This window comes from Macrobrachium rosenbergii, chromosome 51 (genome assembly GCF_040412425.1).
Source record: "Macrobrachium rosenbergii isolate ZJJX-2024 chromosome 51, ASM4041242v1, whole genome shotgun sequence".
NCBI classification, from domain to species: Eukaryota; Metazoa; Arthropoda; class Malacostraca; order Decapoda; family Palaemonidae; genus Macrobrachium; species Macrobrachium rosenbergii.
This window is the reverse complement of record NC_089791.1, coordinates 795,683-816,426: the sequence shown is the minus strand read 5'-3', so window position 1 is coordinate 816,426 and position 20,744 is coordinate 795,683. Positions and strand designations below refer to the sequence as shown.

General features: G+C 40.9%; 1 protein-coding gene across 1 annotated transcript in view; it reads left to right on the top strand.

Moving 5' to 3' along the window:
* Positions 1 to 16,307, top strand: part of LOC136833520 (uncharacterized) — a 29,008-nt gene extending 12,701 nt beyond the window's left edge. Inside the window, exons 5-6 of the mRNA XM_067095747.1 lie at positions 12,056 to 12,233; positions 16,135 to 16,307. Coding sequence (XP_066951848.1) covers positions 12,056 to 12,233; positions 16,135 to 16,307 — 351 coding nt within the window. The remainder of the gene's footprint in view (positions 1 to 12,055; positions 12,234 to 16,134) is intronic.
* Positions 16,308 to 20,744: the final 4,437 nt, after the last annotated feature.

Sequence of the window (20,744 nt, the reverse complement as noted above, 5' to 3'; positions counted from 1 at the left end):
CGATCGAAAGCTTTCGACCAGTCTAGATTAATTATTAAAGCAGCTTGTTTATCATTATTTTTGCATAAAACATATCTCTCATAATGGAATTCAAGTTGATAACTGCCCTATCATCTACACAACGAAACTGCTCGCGGGAAACGATTAAATGTAACACATTCTTTAATCTATTAGTTATTATTTTCGCCACTATCTTAAAATCCACGTTTAACATCGTTATTGGCCTCCAGTTTGTAATAAAACCTAAGTCTCCTTCCTTCGGCGTAAGCGTTATTATTCCTTTTTTCATTTTGGAGATGGTCTTATATTCAAAAATAAACTTTACTATGCTTACAAATTCGATTTTTATTTCCTTCCGAAACATTTTGTAAAACTCAACAGTGAGACCATCGTTTCTATTCGCGGACTTTTGCCGTTCTTCATTCCCCCAATGCTTTCAATACTTTAGACTGTCACTTCTGACGTTAAAATATCATTCTCATTCCTTTCAATTGCTTTATCTACTAAATTTAAAAACAAGTCTTGATAAGACTTATCACATTTCTCCTTCTTAAAAAGCTTTTCAAAATATTCCCTTATATTTAAAGTAATAGCCTTAGGGTTTACTATATACCATCATCCCTCTTTATCTTATTTACATAATATGATTTAGAGTTTTTCTCCTTCCCTAACAGGTAGCTGAGGCTTGTTCACCCTTTAATTTATCATCCACCTTTGCTCTAATTTTGACCCCTTCGCAAATCTCATCTTGAATACTATTTACTCTTGATTTCAAAGAATTCACTAACGAAAACTTGTCTTTACTTTACTTAATATACCTTTTCCTATTTCTTCTTTTAACTGGTAGTTCAGCAATTTCAATAAGCCATATTTTTCTTGGTTAATTTGCTTTGAACATGTGATAAAGAAAGATTTAAGCTGGCTTTCGCATATTCCCACCAACAGAATATTTCCAAATCTATCTTTGCTCCTCTTAATGTTATTCCAGGTCATAAGAAAATTGTCTCTTACAATATCTTTTTCTAGAATTTTGCTATTAAGTTTCCAATACCCTTTCCCTGGCGAAGCTACATTTTCTAATTTCAAGGTTAATACTATATTGCAATGGTCAGTCCAGCTAACAGGAATGTTTTGAATATTTGCCACATGGTTATGCAAATCTTTTAAATAAAATCTATCCAGCCTTGAGCCATAATTCTCCCTAACATAAATATACTCCACCTAGTGATGACATGAAAACCAAACATCTATAAGTTTCAAATTGCTTTTCAAGCTTATAAATGATTTTGATTGGAGTTCACTATCTAAATTTGAGCAAGCCCTGTTACAGGTAATAGAATTCCAGTCACCACCCATTATGATATTGCTTATATTGTTCCTTAAGAAATATAAAATATCTGTATTAAATAATTTCTCCCTATCTTTTTTCTTACTATTCCCAGCAGGAGCATACACATTTAATAATTAAATATTAACATTTGAGTAAAGAAAATTAACACTCATAACATAACCATCCATATCATTTTCAAAACTCAAAACTTCCACTTTAGATGTTTTATTAAAAAAGATATCTATTCCACCCTTAAGCATTTGTGTATAATTAATCAAAACTTTGCATTACTTGTCAACATATTCCAGTTTCCCTTCCCCTTTTATATTGTGCTCTTGAACGAAAATTATATAAAGTTTATAAAGAAACAAAATTTATTATTTTAATTTGCTTATTCAAAGTATTAAGTCCATTGACGTTAACTGTAGCTACATTTACTGTGGATGAAATGAATTTTGTATGTTATGTAAAAAAAAATATATATATATATAATACTAGGTTAAAGCATAATAGAATTCTAGGTTATTTGCTTTAAGCTTCTTAATTTGTAAAGTCATCTGTAAAGTCATTTGTAAAGTCCCATCTGTAAAGTCATTTGTAAAGTCTCTGCTGAGCAAGTTTTCTGTGGAGACATCCCATTTTCTTTGCCTCTACAATTAGTCACGCCTAATGTGCCAGGTCATGTAAATTCAATCATTTAAACTATGTACTGTATATATTTGTTTACCTGTTATCAATTGTGTATCCAATTTCACTTCTGTCTATTTTCACATTGTAAAGTGTACTCGATCGCTGTATTTATTATCGACCTCAGGTCACTGAGGCTCCCATTGTATTCCACGGCTCGACGCCAGTCTGCCGCTATATAAACCGCCTGGATCATGAATGAATTAGCAGTTCTCTTTTACCTGCTCGTTTTTTTGCACCTCTTAAAGTGGTGACCCTGGAGTGGTTCCCGAAACCATCAGCGGACCCATACAGCGACTCAGTCTTGGTTTCAGGAACTTACTCATGCCCTTAGCAGACTAATTATGGCGCTGAACCAGCGTTTGGGCGTGCTGACACTCGTTGGCAAAATCACCAGCGTCATTAGCGGACTCACACGGCACACTTCCAAGTGCGTTTTGACGCGAGTACCCTACTCCAGTTAAGAGGGCAAAGAGCGAGCATGGATGCGGACATCCCTTCCCTCATTCAGTTAGCCGCTAACCTCGCGGATTCGGATGCCTACCTCCCTACCATGCCCGGCCCCGCGCTGAGGCTCTCATGCTCCTCCACACCCCTGCCAGCGCCCCACACTCTCCCCTGCCCGGCATGACAATTACGGGTTGCCCTGTCCATAAAACTGCCGCCGTTCACGCAGGGGAATCCATTGGCATGGATGTACAGGTTCGAGAGCCAGTTCAGGCTGGCGGAACTCAATGATGAGGTGCTGCAGGCGGACACAGTACTCAACACCCCTGCGGAGGCCAGAAAGCTCGTCCCGTGGGTGTCTGTTGCACGTTGAGGCATGCTCCCTGCCGGTCACCGAGCAGGCCGCCTGCGCCCTCGACGTCAGACCGCAGCAGGATCAGAGCGCCAAGGAGTCATGGGGCATGATTCAAGACGTCACCCTCCCAGACACCGACGGCACCGGAAAACAAAATGAAATAAGCCTGTTGCAGGAGCTCCTCCCTCGTCAGCTCCTCCCGGAGGTCCGGACACAAATCCCTGAGCCCTACACCATGCCCCTCGACGACCTGATCCGCACGGCGCAGAACCTGACGGACTCTGTGAGGGCAACGAAGTAGGCACCAGCACCCGCACTACCAGTCAGCACCATCCAGCAGGAGGAAGGCGCAGAGCAGGAGGTCAACGATGTTGCCAGGAGGTGCCCAGCACCTGACAACAGGTGGAATTCTCCGGGACTTTGCCACTACCACAGGCGGTTTGCCAAGGATGCCTGGAACTGCCTGCTGCCCTGTTCATTTGCCCGTTCAAAAAACTGGGTAGGCGGCGGCCAGCAGGACAGGCTGCCATGGCAGCAGAAGAACCCAGGGGCCCAGAACCAGTAGGCTTCTACGTCCGCGACACGGTCTCTGGCAGGATGATGCTGGTCGACACGGGGGCCGTTAGATCAATCTTCCCGGCATCCAGAGAGGACTTCAAGCGAGAACCGGACCCGGCTGCCTTCCTGACGGACGCCAACGGGTCCCCCATCCTCTCCTACGGCACCAGGCTCCTGTCAATCTCCATCCTTGGCTGGAGATATCCCTGGGACTTTGTTGTCGCGGATGTAAGGACCCCGCTCCTGGGTGCAGATTTCCTTGCCCACTTTGGGCTGGCAGTCGACGTCGGTCGGAAGCGCCTCCTCGACACCGACTCCTGCCGGTCCCTCCCGTTGGCAACGGGACCCAGGGCGCCCACCCATCTGCTTCGCCGCCCCTCACCAGTACTCACAGCTGCTGACGGAGTTCCCAGACGTTTTCAGGCCTGAGCTCCGCCAAGTCCCCAGGGCCCCAGCCAAACATGGCATCTACCATCACATAAAGGCAAAGGGCGCCCCTGCAAACGCGAGGTTCCGGAGGCTTCCCCCGCGGCACCTTCAGGAGGCCAAGAACGCATTCGCTGAACTGGAGTGGATGGGAATCTGCAAGAAGGCCTCCAACCCGTGGGCTTCCCCCCTCCACATGATGCAGAAACCGGATGGCTCCTGGAGACCCTGCGGCGACTACAGGCGGCTTAACCTCGCAATGGAACCTGACCATTACCCCCTGCCGAACATGCAGGACCTCACGGCTTCCTTTCATGGGTCCAAAATATTCACTAAGTTGGATCTCTTGAAATCCTATTTTCAGGTACAAATCGCGCCAGAGGACATACTAAAGACCGCCATCATCACGCCTTTCGGGTCCTACGTGTTCGCCTTCTCCACCTTTGGCCTGAGGAACGCCAGGGCGACTTTCCAGCGGCTCATGGACAGCATCCTGGGGACCTGAAGTTCTGCGTCTGCTACGTAGATGATATCCTTATATTTTCCAGGTCCCACAGTGAGCACCAGAAACAAATCCGGGCAGTCCTGCAGCGCCTACAGGAGAATGGCCTTGTCGTACGTTTCAACAAGTGCACCTTCGGCATCCAAAAAGCTGACTTCCTGAGCCACGAGGTATCCCCGGAGGGTGTCCGCCCGCTCACATCCAAAGTCGCAACTGTCACCAGGTTCCCCATCCCCACCTCCGTCAAGGCCGTCCAGGAGTTCCTTGGGATGGTGAACTACTACAGGAGGTTCATCCCCGGGGTCGCGCACATCACGGCTCCCCTGACGGAAACTCTGAAAGGCCGACCAAAGTCCTTTGTTGTGGGGACCCAGCCTGCAGCAGGCCTTCTCCCTGACGAAGGCCGCCCTCGCCGAGGCAACCGCCTTAGCCCACCAGGATCCCAATGCCCCCCTCCAGCTGACAACGGACGCCAACAACGTCGCCTGTGGTGCTGTCTTGGAGCAGGTCATTGGCGGCGCCCCCCATCCCATCGCCTTCTTCAGCAAGAAGTTCAACCCCGCAGAGGCCCGCTACAGCACCTTCGACAGGGAACCCTGCACAGTGTACCATGCAGTCCGTCACTTCAAGTTCCTCCTGGAGGGCACGCCCTTCACAATCTACGTGAACCACCAGCCGCTGGTACATGCCTTCACCAAGCAGGGGGACGCATGGTCTTCCAGGCAGCAATGGCATCTCTCGGCCATCGCCGAGTTCACCTGCTCCATCAAGTACCTCTCCGGCAGGAAGAACCCTGTGGCAGATGCCCTCTCCAGAGTCGATCTAAACGCGGTGCAGCTCGGGATCAACTACGAAGACCTCACCAGGGAACAGGCCGCCGACCCAGAGACCCCAGCCTACCGCAACGCCATCACGTCCCTGAAGTGGCGGGACGTGCCCCTCGCCCCTGGGGGCCCAAGTTTCCTCTGCGACGTCAGTACCGGCCAGCCCCGTCCCCTGGTGCCAGCCTCCTGCCACTGCTAGGTATTCGACGTCATCCATGGCCTCTCACACCCCTCCGGCAGGACGACGGCCAAGCTGCTGTCAGAGAAATTCATCTGGCACGGAGTGCAGAAGGACGCGAGGACCTGGACGAGGCAGTGCCTGCAGTGCCAAACCAGCAAGGTGGGACGTCACACCAAGTCCGGGGTAGGCGAGTTCCCGCAGCCAGAGGGGACGCTTTGGCCACATTCACATCGACGTTGTCGGGCCCCTTCCCCCATCAGGCAGGTCCAGATACCTCCTGATGGTGGTAGACCGCTCAATGCGGTGGCCCGAAGCCATGCCAATGCAAGAAGCCACCACCAGTGCATGTGCCGCGGCCCTGCTCTCCAGTTGGGTCAGCCGCTTCGGCGTCCCAGACCACATCACAACCGACAGGGGTCCCGCCTTCCTGTCCGAATTGTGGTCCGCCCTGGCTCGCCTGCTGGGGACAACGCATCACACCACCACGGCCTACAACCCAGCGGCCAATGGCTTGGTCGAACGGTTTCACAGGTCCCTGAAGGCGTTCCTTATGGGCTGCTGCACCGCCGAAGACTGAAAGCACCAGCTGCCGTGGGTCCTCCTTGGGTTGAGAACCGTGCCCAGGGTCGACGGCGCCCCGTCTGCGGCTAAGAAAACCTACGGCGAGTCCCTCGTGGTCCTGGGCGAGCTTATGACAGAGGATCGCCACAACCCATCAGTCCAGAGGCTTCGCGACATAGTCGGCAAGTTCGCCCCCTGCAGGCGGACATACACAGACAGGTCGGACACCATCACCACCCACGTCTTCGTCAGGGATGACGCCGTCTGCCCGCCACTGACCAGGCCCTACAGGGGATCCTTCCGCGTGCTGGAGTGGAACAATAAGGCGTTCCTGCTCGCACTTCACGGGAGGAACGATTGGGTGTCAATAGACCGGGTCAAGCCCACCCTCCTGGAGGAGGACACAGACGTCACTGCGTTGCACCCTCCACCTGGTCAGCCTTCGCCACAGCCGGGCCCTCGTAAGGGGCAGGCACGTGGCCGCCCCCGAAAAAGCCCACCCACACCTGCAGTCAGGCACCCCAACACAAAAGGCATTCCCCCGCTGTCCTCACGCAGCCGTGGCACCCTTCAGTGGCCCAGCAGATACCCCAACTAATCAGACGTCACCCACGTGTTGGGAGGGGGTGGGGAGTATTTGTAAAGTCATCTGTAAAGTCATTTGTAAAGTCTCATCTGTAAAGTCATTTGTAAAGTCTCTGCTGAGTAATTTTCTGTGGAGACGTCCCATTTTCTTTGGCTCTACAATTAGTCATGCCTAACGTGCCAGGTCACGTAAATTCAATCATTTAAACTATGTATATATTTGTTTACCAGTTATCAATCGTATGTTTCTTCTTTCACAGGCATCAAGATTGTATCCAATTTCACTTCTGTCTATTTTCACATTGTAAAGTGTATTCGATCGCTGTATTTATTGTTATTTATTATCGACCTCAGGTCACTGAGGCTCCCATTGTATTCCGCAGCTCGACACCAGTCTGCCGCTATATAAACCGCCTGGATGATAAATAAATTAGCAGTTCTCTTTTACCTGCTCGCTTTTTTGCACCTCTTAAAAATTAACTTTCCTGTTTCATCATCTGATGATAAATTCGGGTTCATCCTTTCCATGTTTTGATGCTGGTCTTTCTTCAACGTTATCTCAGGTTTATTGCTGGAGTCTGTTTTTGTATGCCATGTTCCAACTTCTATATCAGTACTGTAAAATCCTGTTTGGGATGCTGGTCTCTCATAATCTGTTTCCTCACTGTCCGTTTTTTCCTCTGATTTTCCTTTTACTATACTTGCTGCTTCGTTTTCTGTTAATACTTCGTTTTCTTTACCATCCTTATGAATCTCAACATTTGTTTTAGATGTATGCATGTCACTGACACCTATTGGTTGGGAAACCCTAATTCCTGGCATTCCTTCATCATCATCATCCTGCTCGTACTCAAGACTGTCCTCAAAAAGACCCCTTTCGTCCTCATAATTTGGCCGACCATCGATTACCCCTCTCTCCAGTTTGCCATAAACATTTTCTTCCCTCATGCAGTCCAAAGATTCTACTGAGACAAGATCTTCCTTCGTTTCTTTCCCTAGATCATTTCCAGCATTCCTTTTTGTTGTGCCTTCCCCAAGTTTTATCGAGTCGTCTTCATCCTTTTCTTTCTCAGAATCATTTTTGTGAATTATCCTTAACAATTTCTTCTGTTGTGCACTCTAATACCTGTTCTTCCGTTGAATTAGGTTCCTCATCCCTGTCCTTTCCTTCGGTTACTATATCTGTAGCTTGATTTCCTTGGTTATCTCCGCTTTCCTCAATTGTTGCATTTTCTACATTGTCTTTATACAACTCATTTGCTTTTATGTTGGTTTCAGCCTTTCCTTCCATAGGCAGGCAAGGGAACTCTCCTTGTTCAAACTTAGACCATACACCTTCGTATTTGCAGTCTTTAGCCATGTGAACTATTTCCCCACACCTAAAGCATGTAGGCTACGTTGCTGCCCATTGTACAAGATAGTTAAGGTAAATCTGAAAACCGTAATAGATGAAGGAATATCCTCTTTAGTCTCATGCTAGCTGTCCTGACTCCTGTTAATAGCCCTTTGAATGGTCCATAAGCATATTTGTTTTGCCTGATTCCTTCCACTTTGCCATATTTCGATAAAACTTCGATCAGCTTTCCTTATTGAAACATACGTAATGGATGTACTAAGATTCACAATCTTTACATTTCCTAACTGATCTGAACATACCTCTTTGCCTTCGAAATTTTCCATGAGATCATTAAACACATTTGGTAGTACTTTAACAATTACTCTATTCCTATTTATAAAATGAAGTCCTATAATCGAGTTATGAACCAATTTCATGTTTGAAATTAACATTCTACTAACAGCATCCATTGAAAGGTATGCAGAAAACTGCAACCCAAAGGAGTCCTTTCTCCTAAACGGTGTTGAGTATGACGTCATACTGGTACACTGAAACTAGTCACTGAAAGACTCAATAGATGGCAACACCGTCGCCACCGTCTTGCGCAGTCTCCCGGCCTAGGCAATTCTAGGGGGGGAGGGAAAATCACTCAAAATAAGAGAACTTGACGAAGTTTTCAAGGTTTATAACTGCACTGTCACTTACCACATTCACTATGCTTACTTCAGCATTAACAGCACATATTCACCGATCCATCACAACATTTTCTCGGCGAAACTGCGTCTATAGTCCCAGAAATAAGCAAAAATGAGCAGGAGCAGCAACAAAGTTGTTTACCTTATGACTTCTTTCCAGTCACTTCTGGATAATTCAGTGTTGCCACATTTTTTTTTTTTTTTACAAAATCTGAGGATCTGCTGAAAAAAATTCTGCAGAAATCTGTAGGCGCTGAAAAAATTATCTGGAAAAAATCTGTTGATGTCAAGATTGATTTTGAATTTGATATACATTATATGAATAACTTACCTGAATCAACATAAATAATTCTAAGGTTTAATATAAAAAACAAGAACATGAAGCGCTTTTTGTACTGTATTTCTATGCCATTTAAAACTAGCAAAAAAAGAAATAATAATAATAATGCCCCTTTTTTCCTATAACAAAAAAATAAAAGCTCATTATTTTCTGTTATTTGTAAGCAACTTTAGCATATTAGAACGAAAAAGCTGAAAAAGAATATGAATATTTACACATATTGAAATAAACTAAAGACATTTACAATTGTAAAAATACAACTAACACATAAATCTATAACAATTTAAATCAATGCAATGCTATTCTATAGCGTCAATGCAGGAATATCTAGCCTTTATACCAGTATTGCCATTCACCAAGCCATACAACAGGCTATTCATTTTGTTGGTGGTGTTTGTACTGTGCAAGGTACTTCCCATTTTCCCTTTGCTTAGGAACCTATTGGAAATTGGAAAATCAAAACACGATTTTCCGATTTCCAATTGCCTAGTGTGGAGCAAGCCTGTTAGGGTGTCTGTTGATAATCTGTTTCTTGTCTTTGTTTTCATTCTATTAACAGATGAAAAGACCCTTTCCACAGTAGCACTGGAGTGTGGCAAGCACAATAATGGTTGCATAAATTTTGATAAATTGGGAAACGCACTTATTATCCACTTGTCTTACCGACACTACTTTACTCCAAAATTCCTCTGGATTCATATCAGCATTTAAACCTAGTCTCCCCAAAGAACTAGCCAACAACCGCCACTCAGTACCCACATCTTGACTATTAGGCACGACATGTTGAAAATAAGTTAGCATATCGACTAAAGATGCTATTTTTTTGTCAATTACAACTCTCGGACTCAATGCTTTTAGAGGTTCCATTTCCACAGAGTCAAAAGAAAATCGCTTGCATATTTGAGAAGCTGCTTTCATAAAAAGATTCCAAACAGTTTAACCTAAACTTTCTGAGATCATCAATTTCATATAAGTCTGTATTTGTTAAATGAATTCCTACTTTCAGACCGAGATAGATTTCTTCTAATGGCTTAAAGTTTCCAGGGTCTCTAAACCTAATTTTCATCAATGGTGTTTTTCTCAAGTAACTTTCTTTAAGAAAGCACTCTAAAATCATAGTGAGAGCTGAACTAACTGAGGTGTGCAGCAAGTGCACTTGAGCTGATTCTGATTGCATTTGCCTATTTAAGTTGTTAAAAATAGGAAGAACAAAATCAAGAAACATAAGGTAGAGCTTTGTTTCAGGATTGTTAAGTTTTATCAAATATTTTCTGAAGCAATAAGCCTTTTACCCGAGACAGTAGGCCTATTCGTAAAATATAAAGTCAAAGCATTGTATTGTTCAAGTAATCTGGAAACAACCATATGCAAAGAGAGTCATCTAGTTTGCGAGGGATGTAGCAATTATCCTACACATGAAGGAATATTGTAGGAGTTTGTGGATTATTTTTGGTAAAAAAAAAAGTAGATTTGATTCATTTGAAACATTTTTAGGGCTTTTATTGAAATTGTAAATATCTTCATAAAAAATCTGTAGATTTGGCTAATTTTGAGGAAAAAATCTGAGAATCTGAGACATTGAAAAAAATATGTAGAAATCAGATTAATCTGTAGATGTGGCAACACTGTAGGAAGCGATATATATCTTTTTGGTTTTTCCCTGCTGTTATCTTTAAGACCATAGAAACACTCCTTGCTCTCGAAATTGCTTTCTCAATTAAGTTCATTACAGAAACAGAAGTTGATTTCAAATTCCCTTTTTCTTGTCTTTAGGGACTGTAATAGTCAGATATTTAAATTTTCTGTTTATCGAAAATCGACCAATTCAGAGGGTTTTTATCCATCTTTATTCTTTTCACTCAAAATGAGTAAAAAGCAATGTCATTATGAATTCTTCATTACGAGCATTCAGAATTTATGACCCGGAACATATAGACGGCGAACTTCAACACATCTCGGCAACCTTTAGAAGCCTCAGGTACCAACACCCCTCGTCCCTCCCCACCTCACTTCACTGAGAGAGCAATTTCGAGAGCAAGGAGTGAGCGTTTCTATGGCTTAAAGATAGCAGCAGGGAAAACCCAAAAGATATGTAACGCTTCCCTTTAATCCAGAAGTGAAGAATATAAGTAGTTATGTAAACAAACGTCAGGACACTAAAATTATGTTGAAATATGAAAATACGATAAGACGCAACCTCGTAAGAAACAATAACAATCACAAAAACCCATAGTCCCAGGTGTTAATGAAATACCATGTATGGATTGTAAAGGAAAATATTTTGGCGAAAGTGGACGAGGACTAATTACACGGTTAGGGGAACATAAACGTGCTTACGAGCTACATTCACGAAACACCGCAATAATAGCACATGCCCCAGGGGAGTTGGGTTACAGAGCCCAAGCTGCCCCTCCTGATGAAGGACCTCTCGCAATGTTACGTCAGCCCCTACGCAGATCGATAGAATTGCAGCCAGGAATATTAGTAGAGGAGAGGAAATCACCCAGTTAGATAAATAAATAAATAAATAAATAAATAAATAAATAAATAAATAAATAAATAAATAAATAAAAGTTAGAATAACTGCCCTTATTCTTTATCACGTATATAGTCTGTTTGCGAGCTAACGACCGGTGTCAACAATCATCAGTGGTTTAATTTTGATTTTTATGTTTACCTCAGTACATTTTATGTTAAATTATTCATTTTGACCGAAGAGGAACCCAGAGAAGGGTTCGAAAACTTTTACAAATTTTACACGAGCCCAAAACAATTATGTTGTTGTGGACCCTTTAGAACAAGACTTGTAATCGTAATTTACCCACATTGAAACCCATTGATCGAGCATTAAAGAAACTTATTTATCAGTTTAACATGTTGTCACTTAGGTTATTACTTTATTATAAAAACTAACAATATTTTATTTACTTTAGAAATCAACAAATATATCACAAATTCATCTCGTGAAATTGAAGAAAGAATAAAGCTCCCAAAAATAGATCGCAATTTTGAATTTACTTGCTATAATTAATCAACAAGACTATTACCTCAATTATTTTATGTGGCCATAAACTATCTTATTAGATGTCGCAATAAGTTTTCCGCAGATACATTTGAATCGTTGTCAATGACCTATTGGAGGGGTACTTCCAAATGAACAATTTCCTCAATGCTTCATAATTATCATTACATCATTTATTCATTGTCCAGTTACTGCTCTTGTTTTAGGTGGATCGATATGTGAACATATTGGAACGCTTGGGCCTGACAAACACAACGATTGATTACCTCAAGTTGGACGTCGAGTTGTCTGAACTGGAGTTTTTCCAAGACATTTTCAGGAACACTCCGCATCTTTTGAACAACATCAAACAGATTGCGGTGGAGTTACACCATGGTTACCATGGTAATGCTTTCGATGAAGATTATGTTTTCGTTTTTATACTGAGATTATCATAATAATTAGGCAGCATTCGAGTCACAGCTATTGTCAGCTTCAACAGTTTGCAATAAAATTACTCGTAACAACAATTTCAGAAAGTAACATGCACTCATTTCATAACTTGAGGAGAAAAACTTCCTTGAGGAGGGTAAATAAAGCTTATGCGTCCTGCACCATTAAAGAACTGTCCATGTCAACATCCTTCTAATTACCTCTCCCATCAGGGAGTATATACTGTATATATATATATATATATATATATATATATATATATATATATATATATATATATATATATATATATACATATATATATATATATATATATATATATATATATATATATATATATATATATATATATATATATATATATATATATATATATATATATATATATATGTACAGTATATATATATGTACAGTATATATATATGTATGTATATATATATATATATATATATATATATATATATATATATATATATATATATATATATATATATATATGTGTGTGTGTGTGTGTGTGTGTGTGTGTGTGTGTCTTTTAGCTATTAAATGTTTGACTTAATGAAGTTTGCCAAAGATCAACTTTGAACGGATGACTTATGATGACAGTGAGACTGGTTTAAGGACCATCTCATAACTGCTGAGGAGGAGTTACACTTTTAATAAATAAGATAGTGCAAGGAACAATGTCTTTAAGGTGTACCGAAGGAACACAGTTATAAAATGACTTTTAATCATTAATGAATAATAAACAAAATATATCCCACGCCACCAAGAAGTCATAGAATGAGAACCGCCAAAAATCCACCCGGCAAAAGGTCCCTTCACAAAAGTTTCATTATTAAATTTCACCAGTCTAACCACTTGCTGCCAGTCTCGAGGTCCACCTTTAGTAAGACTTCATAAAACTACGCACACAATTTTTTGAGTGGCGCTGCTAACAAACACGCGAATAAACACCGTACTCCCGCAGGAGGGAAGTGGCATCAGTACACCTCACTGCAACCCCTTTCATTCCTTTTACTGTACTTCCATTCATATTCTCTTTCTTCCATCTTGCTATCTTCCCTCTCCTAACAATTGTTTCATAATGCAACTGCGAGGCTTTCCCAATGTTACACCTTTCAAACTTTTCCACTCTCACGTTCTCTTTCGGGGCTGAATGACCTCATCGGTCCCTTTGGCCTAAATTCTACATTTTATTCTATTCCATTCAATAAACACCATACCAAAAAATATAACCTTATTTAGGGCTAAAGTTATTTTAAACCTGCCTATAAAACTGAACTGTGTAGAACCCTGATTATAAGACAACAGTCGAGGTACGTACTATGCGGGGACCCTGAGGTATATGATACTGATAATAGTGATCAAAGGATACTGACTTTAAGAGAAGGTATGCAAATAGGTGGTCAGAAGACCACCATGCTAGATAAATGGCTGCCCTTCACGTAGCTCAAAAACATACTGAAAGATACTGATTTCTTTAAATTGCTGGTCATTCAAGGGATGAAGGAGTACTTCTGCGATAACTAATAAAGGGAAAATGTTCTTTACTGAACCAGTAAAAAATAAACATGCATTTTATGACCGTAGATTGTAATGTTTTTTTTTTCAGTTGCAGGACATTTTTTCATTATTTTACATTTAAGAATCAGCAATCTTCGGAAACCGTTGAAAGTGAATACCTTAAAGAGGTATCACGAATAACCTCTGCAAGCTAGAAGCCCCGCAGATGGCGAAAACACGTGAAAGCTTTCATTTCTCACTTATGAAAATATCCGAACATTACCTTTGAAATTCCTTCCACTCGTACATTATAGGCAGATGGATGATACCCGCTCAAATATAGAATCGACGAAAATTCAACAAAACTGAGAGCATTATTTAATAAATTATAATTCTCTGCTGGTACATTCGGTTACCAAAATATAGAACCATAAAGGTAAAAGTCATACATGTCCAGACCATTTACCATTCAAGAGTTAAGAGTATTTAATTTTCTGAAGATAAGACGTCAACAGAAGAAAAAGCGAAGGAAGAGTGGACTATGGCATCACTTTCCTCGAATTTGCTTTTGATTAATCTAAAAAGGCTCATGATTTCTTTTATGTGTTTCTAGATGACACTGCTGGAGAACTGGCAACTCTGCTGGTCATTCTTTTAACCATTTACTCTATTGCCCTGTGGCCTCACTACTATCAAAGTTTTTCCCTAGCAACATCTAGTATCGATCTTCTTTCACGGCTTTTGGGTCTTGGATTTTGACATGCGAAGAGCTTCTCCTAGCCTAAAATACATCTATAAATATGTCAGTCTAATCTGTAGCCTTTCAAAAAGAACTTACTATCTAACATACAACCAAAAAATAACATTTCATCAAATGCATTTATGTTATTCTAAATAAAAGGGTGGAATAACACTAGGTTCTCGTACAGTAGTCATTAGTATTACCATTGCAAACGATTATACATAATTTTCGACTCTTTTAATTGGAGGATAACTCATTCAAATCGATGGCGAAAGAAATAAACATTTCTATGATATGTATCATTATGTCTGCAGCTTCAGTACCAACTTGAGAAAAAGTATTTCAGAATCAAACTTTGACAGGAATATCTCTAAAACTAAAGTGCACTGAGCAAGCTACCTCATTTCAGCAACGTTTGAACTTTCAAACATAATGGAACGATTAAAAGTGATAAATTCAGGTACCATTTATTACTGTCCAAAACTCTGCAAACGGGAACTTCTATAACTTTAGCACACGAGTCTTATCACCAACTAGCTGAACAACCTAGCGCTGCCCGGGAAAGCTGAATGACAAGCGATAAGCTCTCTCTCTCTCTCTCTCCTCCCTAACACCCTCTCTATTCTCTCTCTCTCTCTCTCTCTCTCTCTCTCTCTCTCTCTCTCTCTCTCTCTCTCTTCTCTCTTTCTACTCCCTAACACACCCCCTACTCTCTCTCTCACTTTCTCTCCCTCCCCCCCTCCCTCTCTCTCTCTCTCTCCTTCTCTTTTTCTCCAACTCTCTCTCACTCTTTCCCTCTTTCTCCTCCCCAACACCGCCTATACTCTCTCTCTCTCTCTCTCTCTCTCTCTCTCTCTCTCTCTCACTTCCTCTCCCTCTCACTCTCTCTCCCTCTCCCTCTCTCACTCTCTCCATTTCCTGTTAAGATAGTTGCTTCAGTTACAATGCCCAGCATTTTTAACATTTTATATTTCACCCTTTCTCACCCCCCATTCCTATCAGGGCTGAACTTGGGCTTAAAGGGCATCGGGAGAGTGACTACTCATATCAGCGACCTTGAAAACTATGGATTAGACTCTAATATCTGTCGTTTTCGGTTTTTACATGTCACCCCCATTACCACCCCCACCCCCTTTGGTGCCAGTGATTACTTTAACCCCACAGTGTTCTTTTCCAGATAGTAAGTCACATACCGAAATGATGTATGATAAACTCGTAGAGTTTAGAGTTTATTTAGTTACTACGTCTATGGACAGAACCAGCCCCATTTCAGGGAAGCCCTTCCCACCCCTACCTGCCTTGATGCTAGTGATGTCTTACCTCCCACAGTATTTTTTTTCTAGATAGTAGGTTTGGTTGAAATTGCTCAATGCATTTCAGAGTTATGCTGGAAGATACACACACACACACGCATACATACATACATATATACATACATCCATTTTTATATATATATATATAGATTATTGTCTAAAGCTCTTCCTAAAAACAATTTTATAAGCTTAAACAGCCATTAGGAAATTTTGTAGTTGCCATCTACTGTAAGAACGTTAATGTATGGCAAAACCAATCAAGCTCCAAGTGAAGTATTTTACCCTCTTCCAGGCAAAGGCTTGAACAAAACGGAAGATAAAACCGACGACAGCAGTGACATGAGTCCTACCAGTACTTACCAGATCTTTTGGCAGTACTTTCACGAGCTCAGGTGCCATGGATTCAAGCTATTCCATGCTCGGAGGAACGGCCGATGGACGGAAGCTGTTTGGGGGAACATTTAACTTTATTCCCAAAGTCATATGTAAAAAGTAACAATATCCTTCTTATTTTCTGTAGTAATCTGATGCACAAGTTCTGCTGAAAAGAATAGACTACTAATGTACATTTACCCATTATTACCATGTTACGCTGCAAATCATTTGCTAATTTGAAAATCTTTTTGATACGTACGGCGTGTATCTTTATATCAGTCAGACTTGCTTGAAGGGTTATTGTAACATACAGTGCTTATAAAGTATATTAATGAGTAAGAATTGCCATTTCTTCGTTATTGCATCTGAAATTCATTATAGATGCTTGTTATTTTCTTTACTGATTTTTTTTTTTATTTTCATGTCCTATCATATTCTCACAGTTTAGCCTAATGGTTGAAATTGCTGCTAATTGCATATTGTTATGAATAAGTAGAATTTGGTGGTGGGTACAGTGTTAGTAGAATTGTTCATCCAGTTTTGTTGGTTACTGTCTAGTAACGACGCATTTCATGATGCCGTACTTTTTTATGAATGTTTACATGGGGGTAGTGTGTACCTTAAGATTAATTTGCTCGTGCGTTCTTCTGAAGTGTTTAAAGTATTTATTTGTTGTTTATTTTTCAGAATTTCTTTTAAGCAATGAATGATGTTGCAATTTCAAGATCAATGATTTTGCAAGTCCATGATGTTGAATTTTAAAACATTACCCTGGAGTTTGTACAGTTAAGGATTTAATGGCCTTGTGGTTACTTCGTAAGGATTCAGTTAGCATAGGATAGGTTGTAACCTTCTATGAGAGTTAGGATCGTGTGGTACAGGTTACGTTGTGTGAAGTTCTTCATAACTTTATTTTTTGAAAATTAAATACCAACCAAGGCTTACTGTTATCTGTAATGTTGTTAAAGATGGATCATGATTTTAGTTGTCATTGATTTTCACTGAAAACCTACCAGTTTATTCTCTTATGTACTGAAGGCCCTTTAGGGGTTAAAGGTAGAACATAATAGGGTAATTGGATATCTTAATTTTCTTTGAAAACCTTACTGTATACCAACCCAGACTTACATATGGATTTAAAACTCTAGTGTTGGTAAAAGGTGAATCGTGAATTTGTATAGATATCTGATTTTTCTAAATCCTGATACCAAAAGATACACTATGTATTGACTCTAGTGTTGTTAAAACCTGACTCCAGTCTGCCTGGTTATCCTTGTATAATCAGTGAGGTAGAAATCCGTATTGAATGAATAATCTTGCATAACAAGTTCTTTATATTTTGATTCCTTACCTTTCATCTATTGACATTTTATGGGTGAAAAATTCTCTAACCCTAAAGTTCTTTATTACTGAGGAACGTAAGTCAACAATTCTTAAAGTTTTATTAGAGATACTGTCGAAATTGTCATTTTCTCAAAACAAAGCTGAAATGGCAGAGTTGAAAGTCCATAACTAAATATTAAGTGACCATAACTTGAAAAAAGTTAAAATGGGATATACTGTATATTAGGCTGGTATAGAGCCTATTCATCCAATAAATGTTGAAAGGGCTTCATTCCTGTCATAGCGCTGGTTCATACAGATTTGGAACCAGTTTCTAAGAAAGATATAAATTCAGGTACTGTATAAATTCAGCATGTTTTCAAATAACAATAATATTTAGAGTAAATCTGCAACAAAAGCCCAGACGATGGTTCACATTTGAGGCGACGTATTTAGCAGTGACACCCACTGAACCAGCTTCGCGACCATCATTTGACAATGGTTTTGCGAAGTTTGATAAATTCCATTTCCTATTCATCAGTTCTAGCAAAGAATAAAATAGAAATAGGTAAATAACTCATGAAAATCTGTTAATTGATGATTAGTAAGAATAAATGACAAATTTTAAAAGTAATTTGTATTTTTCCTAACTATACAAACCTGAGGTCTTTACATGAGGAATTTGCTTCAGCGTAGCTGGAAAACGGCCGTTCAACTTTTAAACAAGGTAAGCATTCACTTTGCCTTTCGGCCCAGCCCAGGTATCAGAATTAGGGGTGGCATGCGGATGATGAGGTGGACAGTAAATGTAAAGACTTCAGGTTTGTATAGTTGGGAAAAATACAAATTACTTTCAAAATTTGTCATTTGGTCCTACACAATATACAAACCATTGGTCTTTATATGAGGAAGACCTACTTCCTTGGTGGGAGGAATCTGAGTGAGCTCCTGAACTGACTGGTAGTTCTCCGCAACTGGGCCTCCTCCCTGGTCGTGTAGAGCAGGGGAAGGTGTCCCTGCCTCTGACATATTGTACATAAGTGTGCTCAACTGTCAGACTATTGGACCTTTTCGAATGAATGGGGGGTCTGCAGCCGGAGGATACAGCACGCTGACACTCTTCAGTAACGTCAACATACAGTAACTACAGTTTATATCCATACTGGCTATAAAAAACTGGATCAGGCGTTTTCACGATTCCGGAGGTTAGTAGCACGAAGATAAGCAGGACTCGGGGGAAGGCAGGCTGTCCTTCCAGGAGTAATAAACATGGTCAGAAACAAAAAAGTGTAACTGAAGACAAATGGGAGCACAGGAGGGCGTCCATCCGAGGCATAGATGCCCCCCAATAAACACAAGGGACGAAGTTGCAACGACGTCTCCCTCCACACAGAAGGGAACACCAGCAATACCCTCCGTAATAAACAGGAAGGGCCTCAGATGCAGCAAGGCCAAATACACTTGAGATGCAGAAATTATTCTGTCCTGCCGCAGTAAGGGAAGCAAAACCTCCAAGCTTAGGAGCCGACACCATACTCTCTCTTCATACCTGGCCAAAGGTACCCAAAAAACGTGAGGAAACGCACAGTTACCACCAGCCAGCCAAATAAAAACATGAAAAGAGAAGAAAACAACTTTCACGGGCGAGGCACCACTTAAATCTAAACAACCTTTTGTGGGGGTGAAAAGAACCTTAACCAGTTTTTCCTGTGGTACGAAAATACAAATCAAGTGAATAAATATACTTTAAAGGCCATGAATAAAAATTAAGCAAAAATTATCACACCCCCACCAAAAAACAAAAGAAATATATAAGGAAGAATTTAAGTAGAAAAATAACAAAATTCAAATTTAAAAATGTAAAAAGTTGTTTAAAAAAGGCAAAACTATACGTACAGACTAACAATTTACAACAACAAAACAAAGTCAAAGTGGAAATTGAGAAAAGTTAAGAATAGTCATTAACACTTAGCCATTGTTTGTACTATTTCGAAACAATTCCTTCCTTCTCAAAGGCTCTAGATAAAGTATCAAGCACAACATTACTTTTGACAGAGATACGTTGAATAGTAAGGTCATACTCTTGCAAATTGAACTCCAGCGCAAGATGCGATGATTCTTGTTTTTTAGATTTATTTATAAGTAGGTTATGATCCATCAATACATTTATGGGAGTAGGGGAGGATAACAAGTATACATCAAAATGAATGAAGGGTTTTACTGAACACAGTGTTTCTTTCTCTATGGTCGAGTACCTACTCTCTGCTGGCAACAATGTATTTGAAAAATACACAAGCTGAGTCGTTCCCGCGGAAAGATTTTGAAGGGCAGCACCTAAACCTACATCGCTAGCGTCGGTCGCCAAACAAAAGGGGGAAAATCCAGTGAACGTAATAGTGGAAAACTCACCAAAGAGACTCTTAATTTTTCACACAATTCCTGACACTTGTCATCCCAAATACATTTTACATCCTTTTTCAATAGATTAATTAAGGGATGAGTAATGTCTGTAATTACCAAACAATCCCAGAAAACATCTTATTCCTCTCCAATTCTGAGGTGCTGGAAACCCTGAACTTGCCTCCACATTTGCTTTCTTGGGAGCAATTTCACCCAGGCCTATCTCGTGCCTATGATATACTGTACTACCTTGGCCTGAGCAAAATCACTCTTCCTTAAGTTAATCACCAATCCAACCTTTCTCATTACCTCAAGTTTTATTCTTTTTCAATGAGTCTCCTAATCTTGATTATAAAGTCATCAATATATATAACACGTCTTTCTAGATCACAATAAAATTCATGAGTCTTTGTAAGGTAGCAGCTTCATTTTTCATACCAAACAGCATAACCTTGCATCTTCAACCTGTCACCTGTCGCAAATGCAGAAATTTTCCTTGCCCCGGGTTTTTAAAAGACCGACCTGCCAATAACCCTTCAACAAATCAAATTTGCTAATATATTTAACAGAGCCAACACGGTTGATGCAGTCTTCTACCTGAGGCGAGGGGAAGGAGTCTGTCTTTGTAACAGCACTGACCTTGAGATAATCAAAACAAAGCCTATGCTGGCCACCCTCTATTTTAACCAAGACCGTTGGGGAGCTCCAGGGCCTCTACAAGGTCATGGTCCAGCACAATTTCACTTCATCTTTAACAACGTCTTTATTTTTGGGAGGGGTTCAACCTATAAAATTGTTTACATT